The 14,059-nt window shown below is 48.3% G+C and overlaps 6 protein-coding genes across 6 annotated transcripts; all 6 read right to left on the bottom strand.

Moving 5' to 3' along the window:
- Nucleotides 1-1,220: 1,220 nt before the first annotated feature.
- LOC6724993 (estradiol 17-beta-dehydrogenase 8) lies at nucleotides 1,221-2,366 on the bottom strand. Its single transcript, XM_002105992.4, has 2 exons — nucleotides 2,203-2,366; nucleotides 1,221-2,134 (listed from the first exon to the last, which is right to left on the bottom strand). The coding sequence occupies exons 1-2, from the start codon at nucleotides 2,243-2,245 to the stop codon at nucleotides 1,428-1,430; spliced, it is 750 nt and encodes a 249-aa protein (XP_002106028.2). The 5' UTR covers nucleotides 2,246-2,366; the 3' UTR covers nucleotides 1,221-1,427.
- A 245-nt stretch (nucleotides 2,367-2,611) lies between these two features.
- LOC6724992 lies at nucleotides 2,612-3,224 on the bottom strand. The gene has a single exon (XM_002105991.4). The coding sequence runs from the start codon at nucleotides 3,222-3,224 to the stop codon at nucleotides 2,757-2,759; it is 468 nt and encodes a 155-aa protein (XP_002106027.1). The 3' UTR covers nucleotides 2,612-2,756.
- A 568-nt stretch (nucleotides 3,225-3,792) lies between these two features.
- On the bottom strand, nucleotides 3,793-4,994 carry LOC27208946. Its single transcript, XM_039298134.2, has one exon. The coding sequence runs from the start codon at nucleotides 4,868-4,870 to the stop codon at nucleotides 3,950-3,952; it is 921 nt and encodes a 306-aa protein (XP_039154068.1). The 5' UTR covers nucleotides 4,871-4,994; the 3' UTR covers nucleotides 3,793-3,949.
- Nucleotides 4,995-8,576: 3,582 nt separating this feature from the next.
- On the bottom strand, nucleotides 8,577-9,757 carry LOC27209472 (surfeit locus protein 6 homolog). Its single transcript, XM_039298135.2, has 2 exons — nucleotides 9,607-9,757; nucleotides 8,577-9,501 (listed from the first exon to the last, which is right to left on the bottom strand). Exons 1-2 carry the CDS (start codon nucleotides 9,665-9,667, stop codon nucleotides 8,669-8,671), a joined length of 894 nt encoding a protein of 297 aa, XP_039154069.1. The 5' UTR covers nucleotides 9,668-9,757; the 3' UTR covers nucleotides 8,577-8,668.
- A 1,058-nt stretch (nucleotides 9,758-10,815) lies between these two features.
- Nucleotides 10,816-11,755, bottom strand: LOC6739965 (myotubularin-related protein DDB_G0290005). The gene is made up of 2 exons (XM_002076818.4): nucleotides 11,609-11,755; nucleotides 10,816-11,536 (listed from the first exon to the last, which is right to left on the bottom strand). The coding sequence occupies exons 1-2, from the start codon at nucleotides 11,661-11,663 to the stop codon at nucleotides 10,875-10,877; spliced, it is 717 nt and encodes a 238-aa protein (XP_002076854.1). The 5' UTR covers nucleotides 11,664-11,755; the 3' UTR covers nucleotides 10,816-10,874.
- Nucleotides 11,756-12,597: 842 nt separating this feature from the next.
- On the bottom strand, nucleotides 12,598-13,770 carry LOC6724991 (trichohyalin). The gene is made up of 2 exons (XM_002105990.3): nucleotides 13,598-13,770; nucleotides 12,598-13,481 (listed from the first exon to the last, which is right to left on the bottom strand). The coding sequence occupies exons 1-2, from the start codon at nucleotides 13,665-13,667 to the stop codon at nucleotides 12,667-12,669; spliced, it is 885 nt and encodes a 294-aa protein (XP_002106026.1). The 5' UTR covers nucleotides 13,668-13,770; the 3' UTR covers nucleotides 12,598-12,666.
- Between the last annotated feature and the right edge of the window lie 289 nt (nucleotides 13,771-14,059).

Genomic DNA, 14,059 nt, shown 5'->3' with positions numbered 1-14,059 from the left:
TCCGGTAAGAGGTTTCTGAAATATAATGTATTTTTTTCCTGTTCGATGATGTTATCTATGGATGGTTTCGAAAAAGATTCCTTTATTTCTTGCAGTGCACGAAAAGCAAAAAGAGCGGCAGCTCAGGGTCGCTTCATATGATTAGCAAATGTTTTGTTTTTCACTATGCACTAAAAACCGAAGGAAATGGGAAACGCACCAGCTACCAGCTGGTGGTTGGGTGGTTTTGTGGATGGTGGCCGCTGGGCGATGGGCGGCATTTTGGGTGGTTTTCCGCCCGTGAACCCTAACCCCAAAATGGCTGGCAAGTTTTGTGTGAGCCTTTATGCGGTGGTGTCGGTGGTGGGAGGTTGCTTAATGTTGGGTGGCCACTGTAATTGCTGTTCTATGTGTGTTTCCCTTGTGTGTGTGTGTGTGTGTGCGAGTGAGTGTGGGTGGGTGTGTGTTTTTGTGTCCCTGTGTGCGTGGCCAGTGCGGGAGAGTTGAATTTCTTGAATTAATAAAATGTCTTCATTATTTAAATTGCACGCACGACCACAGAGGCGGAAAACCCGGACCCCAAACAACCCAACCGCCACTCAAACATATGTGTGAGTCGCCTGACGTGCATATATCTCCCAGTGCGACTGTGTGTGTAAGCGACTGAGTTAATTAGCAGCTGGGGAATTGTGAAATGTATTAATATTGTACATTTCGGTGGGTCCAAATAACGAATAGCCACCCAAAAGCCCTGCCAATAAACCACAACAAGCCGTGTCGCACATTCCATTTCCCACCTCGACGGTCCTTTTGTGGTCGCAATGTCGCAATGTTGCAATGGTATGGGGAAGTTGTGGTGGTTTCACTTACTAGAGCATAGATTTCTGATCAAAGTCGCTGATCCAATTCAAAACTTATCTGGCATTCTTATGGGCATATCTTTAAAAAGATGTTACAATACTTCTCCCAAAGATATGCTATATATTTCATTGCCATGTTACGATTTAAACGATAGTATCGATAAACTTAGGAGCCGCGCGATATAAAGATCACTCATAGATGGCGTGTTTGAATTTTATGACAATATCAACAGGTGTGAGGTCAAAGTTCTGATTGGAGAACATTTTTAGTAATTTGATAGCTTGTAGATGGTATGGAAGAGTATATTTCCAAGTCCTTCTAGTCTTATTAACCAGCTTTTCCTGCGAACAAAATATAATACAGCTGTTAGCAACCATATGTTAACGTTGATTTATATATTTATTAAAAAAAAAACTTTTTACTAATGGCTTGACGAGTAAATGCAATAATCTGGTTCCACTCTTGCAATATATGTATATAAAAAATCCATTTTTCTAAAATGGAACAACCAGGCAAGTATCAGCTATACAAGCTGCGTGTTAGAAGCCTAAGGATCTACGAAAGTTGGATTGCATATATGTTCACGATTATTTGAGGCCCCCGGTGACCTCGATGGCAGCTCCATTGACGTAGGACGACTGCGGGGAAGCCAAGAAGGCAATGACCTCGGCGATCTCCTCCGGCTGACCCAATCGGCCCAAGGGGCATCGCTGCACCACCTGCTGCTTTACGGAATCGGGCACGACCGCCACCATGGGCGTGTCTATGTAGCCGGGCAGGATGCAGTTCACCCGTATGCCAAACTTTCCGAACTCCTTGGAGGCCACCTCGGTGAAGGAGATCACGCCCGCCTTGGTGGCCGCATAGTTGGCCTGGCCCACGTTGTTCATCTTGGCCACGATGCTTGAGAGGTTCACAATGGTGCCGTTCTCCAGTTTCTGCTCGATCATGGCCTTGGCATAGGCCTGGGTAACCAAGAAGGTGCCCTTCAAATTGACACCGTAGACGTCATCGTAGTCCCGTTCGGGCATCTTGAGCAGGTAACCATCTCGGGTTATTCCAGCCGAATTGACCACAATAGTGGGTGCCTGCTGGAACTTCTTTAGGGCCTCGGCCACCGAGGATTGAACACTCTGGGCAGAAGAAACGTCCACCTCCAGGGCTGCGGATCGATCAGAGCCCAATTCCTGTACGGTTTCCTGGGCCGCCTTTAGATTGCGGTCTACAGCGATCACTTTGGCACCATCTCTGGCCAAAAGGCGGCAGGTGGCACGACCAATTCCTGATCCGGCGCCTGAAAACGCAGATTAGAAGAGTCACAAAAAAAGATCAGATATCAAGAGAAAACAAACGAATACACACCTGTTACCAGGGCCACTTTTCCAGCTAGTACTCCCACTGACATGGCTCCGAAAATGACTTAGTAAACAGCAGTTTTCACTTGTTTTCCCCTCAAACGTCGTGCGACAACTATATAATCACTAATATTTATCGCCGGCCAACAGCTGTTTCAAAGCTGATTAGCTATGAGCAAATGAAACATAAGTGGTGGAAAGCTTTACCACACGATCGTTGTCAGAGCTTTTCGGTGGAACCATAATTTTATCAGGAAAAAAGTTTAAAAGTCCAAAGATCATAAAAGCAACATTTGTGCTTTGTACACGAATTTTAAGTATGTTTGCCGAAACATAGTTTTAGGCTGGTTTAAAAAGTTTGTTTACATAATGATGGCAACGAAATGGAAATTCATTCGCTTTGTCATGTTTAAAATTAATATTTTTTATTCACTTTTGCGGTGGGGAAAGCTATTTGATAGCCAAAAGAATTTAGTATGAGCAATACTTTAGCCCAGCGCCCAAAAGAGTGCACGAAAAAGTGTTGTATTTCCAAAATGTGTTTATTTCCCGTCAATATTTTCATTCCAGTGGTATTAGGTAGTACTCCTCCAGCTGGGGAGCAGCCAAGTCCGCACTCCGGACACCGCTATGTCCAGCACTCCGGGCCAATCCAAACTGCCTAAGGAGCTTCTTGAGATATCTCTTGGGTATTTTCACCAGCTGTCGTCGGATTATCCGCTGCACTCTGTTCCATGGACGACTTCCGCCGCGGTGATCGTCCTCGGAATCCTCCAGTTCCTGATCCTGTTCTGGGTCATCCTCTTCCTCCACCAGATCTCCGCTATCTTCGCCCTTCTGAGTTTGCAATTTTGCCAACTGCTCAACCAGCTGTTTTAGCTGCTTCTCGCTCAGCCGACTGAGGTCAACGGGATCATTTTGAGTCCGCAACTGGAGTCTCGATCCACAGGTTCTGGCAGAAGCCTCCCGAATTGATGGTACCAAGATCGAAACCACGATCAGTACGATCAGAAATCGCTGTCCAGCCATGTTTGTACTGAGCCCCGGGCTAAACAGCCGCTTAAATACCCGAAAATTGCCCCATCATTCGTCACGATTTGATCTCTTTGGTGATCTCGGCCCAAAAATGTGGGTCAAGTGCGTACTTTTCACAGACGTTACTTTTTTTTGTTTGATTCTATGCCCATAAAGGAGATTGTACCAACCACTGTTTTTGCTTTTTTTTGCTTCTGCAGATCAACGATCTTTGGTGTTTGATCGCTGTAACCTCAGATCTTTAGAGGGAAGTTTTCTGAAAAATGGTATAAGAAAAGTACGTGAATGTGTAATTTTGACAAATATTAATATGATTTAAATGGGCTTAAATTAAATTGTTGCTGGGGTTTGTGCTCTGCAAGATTCAGTTTAATTTCTACCTTGCTTACTTTTTCGCAACTATATTTTACCCCGTTTTAAACAAATACAATCTTAATATTTTTCAATATAACTTAATTGTTGAGCAATATTTTACTAATTTTCTATTATTTTTTTGTTGGCTAAAAGTGTATGCCTTTGCGATCTGTTTTTTTTTTAATCACCCACGCAAAGATAAAGTAAGAAGGCATTTTTGGTACTCTTGAAGGGCTTTATTTATGGTTTATCCTGCCGCAGGAAGTGTGGCAGTAGCAAGTTAGGCTACAATAAATTAGAAAAAAAAATTATCTTGCCGGAGTGTGTCGTTGGATCGTTGGATCCTGACCTTGAATCCATGATCCTTAGACGGCGGTGATGCGATTGCGGCGGTTCTTGTTGCGATTGCGACGGTTCTTCTTGTTGCCGTTGCGCCTCCGGTTGTTCTTGTTGATTTTCTTGGCAGGCACACGCTTGCGAACCACGCGGCGCTTGGAGACGGGACGACTACCGGTGTTGAGCATCACCTTCTGGCCGTTCTTGAAGTAGCGGCGGTAGCGGGGTGGGATGCGAACGCTGATCACCTGGCCGCGGCGGGCGCCCTTGCGTCGCAGGCTGATGTGGTTATTGCTTTGGGTGGCCTTGCCGCCTTCGCCGGTGGCTCCGCCAGTTCCCTGGACCTCGTGCTCGGTGGTGACCACCTCGTATTCCTGGGCGCCAGCGGCCAGGGCGGCCTGTAGAGCCTGCTCGTCCATCAACTCGGCGGGATAGGCCTGTGCGGGTTGGGCCAGCTCCTGGTCCTGTTCTTGGTCCTGATCCTGATCCTGCTCATGATTCTGCTCCTGATCGTCATCGTTGCTGCCATATCGAGCACCCTTGATAATCGTCTGCCGTGCGCTCGTTGTTGTTGGCGAGGTGGGTGTTGTGGGTGAAGTGGTGATGGTGCCAGTGGCCGAGGGAATCGTGCCTGTCGAGGTCACTGTCACCGTGGGCGAAGTGGGTGAGGCTCCTGTGGTAGTCCCGGTTCCGGCGCCAGTGATAATGATCGGAATCACGGGTTGGTTGTTGCTGCTGAACAGGTTCTTGAATGTCAGGAACTTTTTGAGGAACAGCCTGCCACTGGAGGGATCCTTGGCAGAGGTCGATGCACCAGCGCTGGAAGCGGCCTGGCCCACCTTGGCGTCCTGGTCCACTTGACGCGACTTCTGGGCCATCTTCTTCTCGGGTGCCGCCTGTGCGGCCAGAAGACAGCAAGCCGAAAGGATCACGATGGCGTACAACTTCATATCGGATAAATTTATAAACTCTTTTGGATCTTCGGGAAACTACTCTGGGTGAGGAGAGAACTTTTCGGGTAGACCAAAATCGCTGCGATTTCTGTTGCTCGCCGATGGCTGGACAATCAGGCTTTGATACTTTATCGGCCAGCAATGAGGCCTTTTATAGTCCCGCAAAATACGCTGTGGAATGCAAATCGTAAGTGCCGAACGGTAAATCTCCGTACACAATTGAAATTCAATTGATCCGTGGTAGGGCTCAAATAGTCAAATCGCTGCCAGCTATAATGTATATTCTCCAAATTCTCCGTCGTCATCATTCTGCCGGTCATCCCATGGGTTTTCGGCCAAGCGGAACGCCTTTGGGTTTTCGGTTTTTCGAGTTGGTATTGGAATTGGGGTTTTGGTCTTCAGGTTTCTGCAGCGCCTTGGGCCTTTGCTAGAGTGGGCTGAAAAAAAGTGAAAATCTATTGAAATCCGTTTCTAATTGAAGCCGCTGGGTCGAAGGTGGCGCAAAGCCTGCGAAAGTGACCCACAAAGTGCCATAAATGTGTGCCTAACGATCTTCAATATTTCACATGTATCTTTTCTCATAAAATCTATGTTCTTTTCGTGTTTTGGTTGCCTGAAATAAATATGTTTAATGATTTTTAAAATATTAAGCAAATACATACAAGTTACGAACCCTCTTCTTGCGCCCTTCGTCAGGTCTCACCAGCGCTCGGCTCTCGTGTTTTCGGGCCCCGTCAGCAGGCGACTCGGGGCCTGTCTAGTAACATGTTCGTGTAAGTTACGAACCCTCTTCTTGCGCTCTTCGTCAGGACTCACCAGCGCTCGGCTCTCGTGTTTTCGGGCCCCGTCAGCAGGCGACTCGGGGCCTGTCTAGTAACATGTTTGTGTATGTGTGCATTCGGAACAAGTGCCGTTGGTCGCACTCAGGGTGGGGTAGAGGGGTCAACGGGGGAAGCGTATATAAAAGCAGCGGGACGGGAGAAGAGAAGCCAGTCTCGAACGGACACATAACGGAACCGCTAGCAGATCGCGAACTGAATCTTAAAATAAAGCTAATCGTAAACTCGAACCCTCTTAACTATCTTGACTATTATTTGGAGAACCACAGCATGTTGGTTGTCATATCAAGGTGAGGTATGCGGCAGCGAGTGCCGAGAACCCTGATGCAAGTGCAACTTGCGTTAACTGGCGCCCGAACAGGGACCGGCAATGTCCGGCCGATAAAAGTGATACGAAAAAATTGTGGAAATTTGTGCGTAAAAATAGTGGTGGTGTGCATAAGTCAGATTAAGATCTGAAATCCATAAAAGAAAAAGAAGTGTTGCGTGAGCTGTGTATAAAATGATAAAATAGCAATTACCCGCTGCCGGGGGGAACTACGCCCATCCCGGGGCGCAACAAATATTGCATAATTCAATAAAAGGTGTAAAATTTCTAAAATAAAAATGTAAACCTATGTTGCGCCAAGACCTAATTTAAATTAATAAAACAACGACCCGCTACCGGAGGACGCCACGTCGCCCATGCCGAGCGCAAAAGTTGTACGATACCTATAACATAATTAAAACACGATCAACCCACTGCGGCGGTACGGCTTGTGGGAAAATTTTTTTTTTCTCTCCTTGCCAATTCGCGAGTGCAAAAGATTGTGTATAATAAACCAATAATTAACCATTGCAGCAGTTTACCTGCGGCAGTACGAGTAATTTGAGCGCCCAGAGTGATAAGGTGGTGTGTGGCAGCTTGTTGGATACGTTAAGTGGTGTGGAATGCACCCAAAAAAAACCGCCCAACAAGTTGTGTGGCGGCCGTACCTTAGTAGGCAACCAGCCAAAAGGGATACTACGGAACCACCGTGCCCAGTGCCGAAATAAATTAGAGGTCATCAATAAAAAACTGTAACAGCACGCACGAAAGGAAAAAATATTGCAAAATGGAATAGCGCACAAAAATTGTATAAACACATGCACAACACCACAATTCAAAGGAAAACAAGTATAGTACAATTTCCCCAATTTCCCGAAACAAAAAAAATTATAAAAAAAAAATATAAAAAAATACAGATTATAAGAAATAAGAAATAAGAAATATAAAAAAATAAAAATATAAGTACACAAAATGTACCGTACCCCCAAACACTACGTAGTCTTAGAACAACTTAGACGACCAGATATTTACGAATTGTCTTTTTGTAAGCGCGATTTCTGCATGCGGCGCAAATCCCGCTCACAGGACTGGCTGGGGTCGGCTTGGAAATGGGTAGCTGGATCTCCAGATGCTGCTGATTGGAACGCCGTCTTGGCCGCGCAAGCGACGGCTTCGAGGAACTGCAAAAACTGGAGGAGGCTAGCTGTATCCCTCGGCTACTGAAGGGCGGCCAGGCCAAATGCTCATATCAAAGAAGTAACCAACGAGTGGTTAAGCAAGTCGACGATGGAATGCTCCTCCTGACCAACTTCAACGGAACTCTAAGAACGGCTGCAAAGAACTACGACCTGATCGGCTCCTTTATCATCCAATTCGACAATGAGACGATAATGGTCAACGGTCAAAACTATTCCAGTTACTCGGTCAGTCATCTAATGGCGATGCCGGCCGTGTTGAGCCACATAACGGCTAGCAACTTTCAACTTTCTCTGGAATACGTCCACGACGTGAGCATGAAGAATTTGGAAAAGATGTCCAACATGGCGAGTGAGCTACTAGCCTCTCTTCTCACCGAGGCGGCACTCGCAATCTGCATATTCCTAGGCTTTTATTTCCTATGGAAGAAGCTGATGTCCACCAAAGGCATGCCCGATGTCCGCGAGATTGCCGCAAACTTAGAAGCATTGGGCCAAACCGAGCTGAACAAGGCTCACTAATCTGCGGGACGCAGATCTTGAGGGGGGAGGAGTTACGAACCCTCTTCTTGCGCCCTTCGTCAGGTCTCACCAGCGCTCGGCTCTCGTGTTTTCGGGCCCCGTCAGCAGGCGACTCGGGGCCTGTCTAGTAACATGTTCGTGTAAGTTACGAACCCTCTTCTTGCGCTCTTCGTCAGGACTCACCAGCGCTCGGCTCTCGTGTTTTCGGGCCCCGTCAGCAGGCGACTCGGGGCCTGTCTAGTAACATGTTTGTGTATGTGTGCATTCGGAACAAGTGCCGTTGGTCGCACTCAGGGTGGGGTAGAGGGGTCAACGGGGGAAGCGTATATAAAAGCAGCGGGACGGGAGAAGAGAAGCCAGTCTCGAACGGACACATAACGGAACCGCTAGCAGATTGCGAACTGAATCTTAAAATAAAGCTAATCGTAAACTCGAACCCTCTTAACTATCTTGACTATTATTTGGAGAACCACAGCATGTTGGTTGTCATATCAAGGTGAGGTATGCGGCAGCGAGTGCCGAGAACCCTGATGCAAGTGCAACTTGCGTTAACTTACATATGTAGGTATGTGTATCTACGCATAAAATAAATAGCATTGCTACTATCCACTTGTTACTAGGATTATTATGTCCCTACCGTGTAAATTCAATCTTATCTAATCCGGAATCTATGTGTGCGATATAATAAATATATCTTGTTAGTTATATCGAGTATGATAGATAATATGGGTTTATTTATATGATACGCTGAGTGGGTATGTGATGATAGTTGCACTGGATTACGAGGAAGCATATATAGGATGTTCTTTGGCAAATTTCTAGTAGAATCTAAGAATAGTGATAAGAGAATGCATTTTTGTTTTGTATATATATTCGCTTTATTGTAATCGTACATGTCGGGGGTCAGAGGTCAGTGCTGGTCACTGGTCGCTCAGTTGCGGCGACGGTTGGCACGACGGCGCTGGCGGAGGCGGCTCAGGCGGTTGTTGCGGCGCTGACGGCGGCGGGCGTTGCGGTGGCGGCGGTTCTGGGAGCGACGCTTCTGCTGGTTGCGGCGGGAAAGGCGGCGGCGCTTCTGCTGCTGGCGGCGACGGGCACGACGACGGTTGTTAAGGGCACGACGGCGGCTCTGGGTGGAACGGCGGCGGGTGCTGGCCAGCTGCTTGCGCAGCTGCTCGTTGAGTTCCTTCTGCCGGCGCAGTTCGAGTTCGCGCATCAGCTCGCTGTTGGACAGGTTCTTGTTGCCAGACGATCCGTATGAGCTGCTAGCGCTGGTGCGACGGCGAATAGAAGAGGAGGAGGAAGATGAGGCTTTGGGAGCCACAAGCTGGAAGCCGTCGTCCTCGTTATCGTCATCGTCATGGTCGTCCTCCTGCTCGTCATCCTCGTCCTTCAGATACTTCTCCTGCTCCACCTCCTGGTCAAACTCCTCGTCGTCGTTCTCGTTTTCGTCCACCGAATTGTTCTGGTTGAATGAGTGACGTCTGCCGGTGGAGGAGGTGGTAGGGTTTGTGGAAGTTGTGGTGGGTGTGGTGGTTGTTGTGGACGTTCCGGTTGTGGTAGTGGGCCCAGTGGGTGAGGTTGTCACTGTTGAGGTGGTAGGCCCAGTTGTAGTGGTGGGTGATGGTGGCGGAGGGCAAGGTTGGCTCTTCAAGGCCATAAGCTGCTGTAAGCTGCGCGCCTCGATCTGCACTGGCTGCTTGAACAGGCGGTACTTGGACTGCTGGTCGGTATCCTGGGCGGACTCGTCGTTGGAACGGGCCACTGGAAATTGGTGAAAACATTAATGTAGCTCATAAAAGTTAATGGTCCATAGTCCGCTTAAATGCTTAAACAGGAGCTGATAAACCGACTGAAAACCAAACTCACCAGCCGCCTGGGCAATAATTGCTGTGCCCAGCACCAGCAGAGCTCCGTAGAAGATCTTCATCTTGGGGTTTTCCTTGGGGTTTCCTGCGGAACTGGTCTTGGCCTTAGGATTGGATTCGATGGGACTCTGCCTGGGGGAAGGTCGTCGGTGGACTGTGATATTGCCAGCGGCCAGTCGGGGTTATATACCCCACGCTCCAGTTGCGGATCTAACAACAACAATCCAACCCAGAATCGGCAACCATAATTCTCATTATCATTTCTTTTTCGCAAATTTGCACATTCGCCAAAGTTTTTGCATAAATTTTGGTGACCGCTTGCCGATCGTTGAACTAGTTTGACCCATGCGACATATATTAGCCAAAGTTCGCTATAGTATTTCACTTGGAATCTGATTGATAAACACAGATTCCAAAATTCGTGCAATAAGTTACTAAGTTTTGCTCTTAAAACAATGACGTTCTGTTAATCCATACTGAAAATGTTTATATACCAATGAATTTTTGCTTTACTCGGGATCCATAGGATCCTGGAAATCTTTATTCAAATATTTTGGTCTTTAGGTTTCTGCTTCATCAATAATTAGGATCCATAGGATCCTGAAAATATTCATTTAAAGGGTTTCTGTAACTAGGGTTCATTAAATAGGCTTATATTTATTATTAACTTGCATGTTTTGTGAATTGCTTATGTTTAAAAATGTACAATTTTTATTGGGCCGATGATATTCAGATTCAGATATTTAAAGTATTACACAACGATTTCAACAAATGGCTAATAAAGATAGCACATTGAATAGGGCGTTCAAAGCTATAATATTAAAAAAAAGACTACCTCCACTTTTAAAGTGGTACCCCATGGTATCCCTTTTCAGATCAAATCCTGAAAAGAAAAAAAAAAGAAAATCTAGAGCCAAGGTGTGTGCTTGAATAGGTGATCCCGCTGTTTACAAAATTGTTAAGTAGAAACCCGTATTGTATCAATTCACTTGGTACGGGTTGATTGTGAATTTCGAGATTTGATCAAAGAGATTAGAGCTACGCATCGAAGCTCGATTTCGTGTTGATATGTTGATGATGATATCTTGAAAATATATGAGGTATGACATATATCAGATACATTTGTAGATCGATATTAACTACAGTATGCTCAAGTGACGAATGTCTTTTGTCAACCGACTCCCCTTTCCCAAAGAAAGCCACAAAAACTATTATATCATTGCAATTTATTCAGTGTCGTTTCAAATCGGTTTCCGGGAAATCCCCGCCTTAGGCGGCGATGCGGATGACGCGGTTCCGGTTGGGGGTGCTCTGGCGGAAGCGGCTGACCAGGCGCATGTTGGTGCGGCGGTTACGGCGCTGGCGGCGCTTCTGGTTCTGCTGCCTCCTGCGACGCTGCTGCTGGCGACGCTTCTGCTGCTGGCGACGCTTCTGCTGCTGCTGCTGGCGACGGCGACGCTGCTGCTGCTGGCGGCGGCGGTACTTCTGCTGCAGACGCTGACGCTGACGGCGGGCGTTCACCTGGCGACGGCGGTTGGCCTGCGAGCGGGCCACCTGGTTATGCTCCTCCTCGTCGTCGTTCTGGTCATCCAGCTGGAAGCGCTGATGGTGGCCCAACTGTTGCTCCTCCTCGTCGTCGTCCTCCTGTTCATCGAGCGGCTCCAATTGGCGACCTGTGCTGGTTCCAGTGGGCGAGGAGGTGGTGGGAGTGGTGGTGCTGGTCGATGTGCCGGTTGAGGTGGTGGGTCCAGTTGGCGTGGTCGTTATCGTGGAGGTGGTGGGCACGGTGGTGGTAGTGGGAGCTGCTGTAGTGGAGGAGCTGCTGCCCTTCAGGCTGTTCAGCAGATCGGTCAGCTGAGTGGCGCTCAGGCGTCCTTGGGCGGCGGGCTCATCTCGCTGGCGACCGAAGATCTGGAAGTTCTGGGGCTTGGCTGTGGGTTAGATAAGAATGCGTTACATTGCTAATCCGTTTTAGAAGTCCCCCTGTTTGTAAGATCACCCACCGCTGGCAAAGGCAGCCAGGCACGCCACGATCAAAAGTCCCTTCATCAAATGCATCTTGGGTTATTTATCCTTTAGCTTGGCTGAAATCTGAGTATCTCTTGGATGGCTGAGCTGCTGTGACTGACTTCTTGGGTCGAGCCGCGGCATATTTATATGTAACCATGGCCCCTACATAGCCCTATTTCCCTAGAGGTTACAACAAATGGACTTGCTAAAGAGAAGGAACATATGCAAAATCCAAAAGAGAGATGTGTAAGCCGTGCAAAGGAGACAGAGCTAGTTGGTTTGTAGGCCTACGAAGAAAGGGCCAAGAAATAGCAAGCCTATTGGCGTTGTAACCGTTTTGCATAATGCCATAAATAATCGCGATCTGACCCGTAACCTCAGCCATCCGATCGATCGCCGCTAATCATTTGCATATAGCTCGCGAATCGACACCATTTGCATATTCATATTCGTTTCTGATTTCAGATACTCTGTCTTTAGACAGCGGTTCTTCCACCAAAGGGCGAAAGTGGAGGTGAGGTGTCAATGAACCGCATAGACAGTGACCCCCCGAGAATTCCGCGGAGAAAGACATTCGCACGTTGGGCAAAGAAAGAGTCGCTGATCGTACAAGACTAAGCTTCGTTCTCAGATAAATGGTTGCCCAGTGTAGCATCTCTGGTATCCTAAACTGCAGTTTTTCCAATAGCGCAGAAAGTTCATATAGAAGCAATATAAATTTCTTGTATCTAATCTAAGCTGGTGTATAATCATGGGGATATTAATAATCCTAGTTATCTCATATGATCCATGGTTGTATCCAGGGTTTCATCCATAGTTTTATCCAATGATTGTCATATAGTCTTCCCAGGACTGATCTATAGGCATTGTAGCTTAGATTCACATTTCCAGTTATTCCTCAATGATGCAATGATCTACCATGGTAGTTTGCCCTTCGCCATTTGTGTTCGTAATAATGAAAAAAAAAATTGCCTTTGTTTTGCATACAAGTTCGGTTTATTTCGGGGGTTCTGGGATCGGTTGGGGATCTGATCTGATCGGGATCAGCTCCTTAGTTGCGACGTCCGCCACGACGACGACGACGCAGGAGGCGCATGAGCCGGCGGCGCTGCTGCTGGCGGTGTCTGCGCTGGCGCTGCAGCTGCTGGCGGCGGCGGCGGTTCATATTTTTCCTCCTCTGGCGCTGGCGCTGGGCCTTGGAGCGGTTCCTGTTGCGGCGCTGGCGCTGGGAGACGCGCTTACGGCTCTGTTGGCGCTGGCGGCGCAAGCGTTGCTGGCTTCGCTTCTCGGAAACCCTCTGGCGGCGAAGGAGGGCCCTGATCCGCTGGTTGTGCTCCCGCTGGAGGCGCTGGATTCGGCGACGGTTGCGCTGTTCCTGCTGGAACTGGCGCCACTGGAGCTCCGAAGGGCGGACCAACGAGCCGGAGTCTGAGGACTGTTGCACGGCATTGTTGTTGCCTCCGGCGGACGGAGCGGCCACAAAATAGCTCTCCTCATCATCGTCATCGTCTTCGTCCTCCACGCTGTCGTCACCGTCGTCCTCTTCATCTTCGAAGGCCCTGGGCATCTCCTCATCGTCTTCCTCAACATCGTCTTGAATTACGGGGAAGGCACGGCCGGTGGTGGTGCTGTCGGAGGTTGTGGGCGTGGTGGTGCTCGTCGAGGTGCCAGTGGACGTTGTTGGTGCAGTCGGCGAGGTCGTCTCCGTAGTGGTGGTGGGCACGCTGGTGGTAGTGGGGGCAGCCGTGGTGGTCGTGGTGGTGCTCTTCAGCGAGGTCAGCTTGTTGGCTATCGACGAGGTGAAGCGGGCCTCCATCTGAGCGTCGGAGGCGCGTCCACCCAGGCGGTACACATTGCGGCGTTCGGCTGAGATAAAATATTTTAAAATTATATTGAATATTTAAGGAACGTATGAGAAAGTACTTGTGTACTGTCTTTCAACTTTCTGTTACTAAAGAACAGCGAGATTTTTGAGGACTCACCCAAGGTAGTGGATGGGGCTAAGAGGGCGCAAAGGGCCACAGCCAGACTCAGTTGAAGCAGGCAATGCATTCTGCAGATGGGTTCTCCTTATCGGGATAAAGGCTTCCTTGACTGTGGATCGAGGGTTCCTAACTCACTTGTTGTCTTTGAGTTTTCACTCACAACTGACTGACAACTGATGGACCGACCCGGGATTTTATACCCACTTGGAGCTCGTACAGCTGATCGATGGCTGTCATCCGCCCCGCATCCCCATTTCCTTCCAGTTCCCACTTCTTGGCCAGCTCTATTAGCAAAAGTTCGCCCGGGGTCAAAGTGAACCGGGTCGCGGGTCAGAGGCGTACGAATTTTATGCTAATTTCCCATCTCTTTCGCCAAAACCATTCTTCTATCCATCGCCGAGCAGCCGATGATTGATTGACGTCAAGCCGAGATTGACCGCCAGTATCTGGCTTACACAG

Source organism: Drosophila simulans, chromosome X (assembly GCF_016746395.2).
Source record: "Drosophila simulans strain w501 chromosome X, Prin_Dsim_3.1, whole genome shotgun sequence".
Lineage (NCBI taxonomy): Eukaryota > Metazoa > Arthropoda > Insecta > Diptera > Drosophilidae > Drosophila > Drosophila simulans.
Note: the sequence above shows the minus strand (reverse complement) of the source record. Positions and strands in the feature narration are given on the sequence as shown.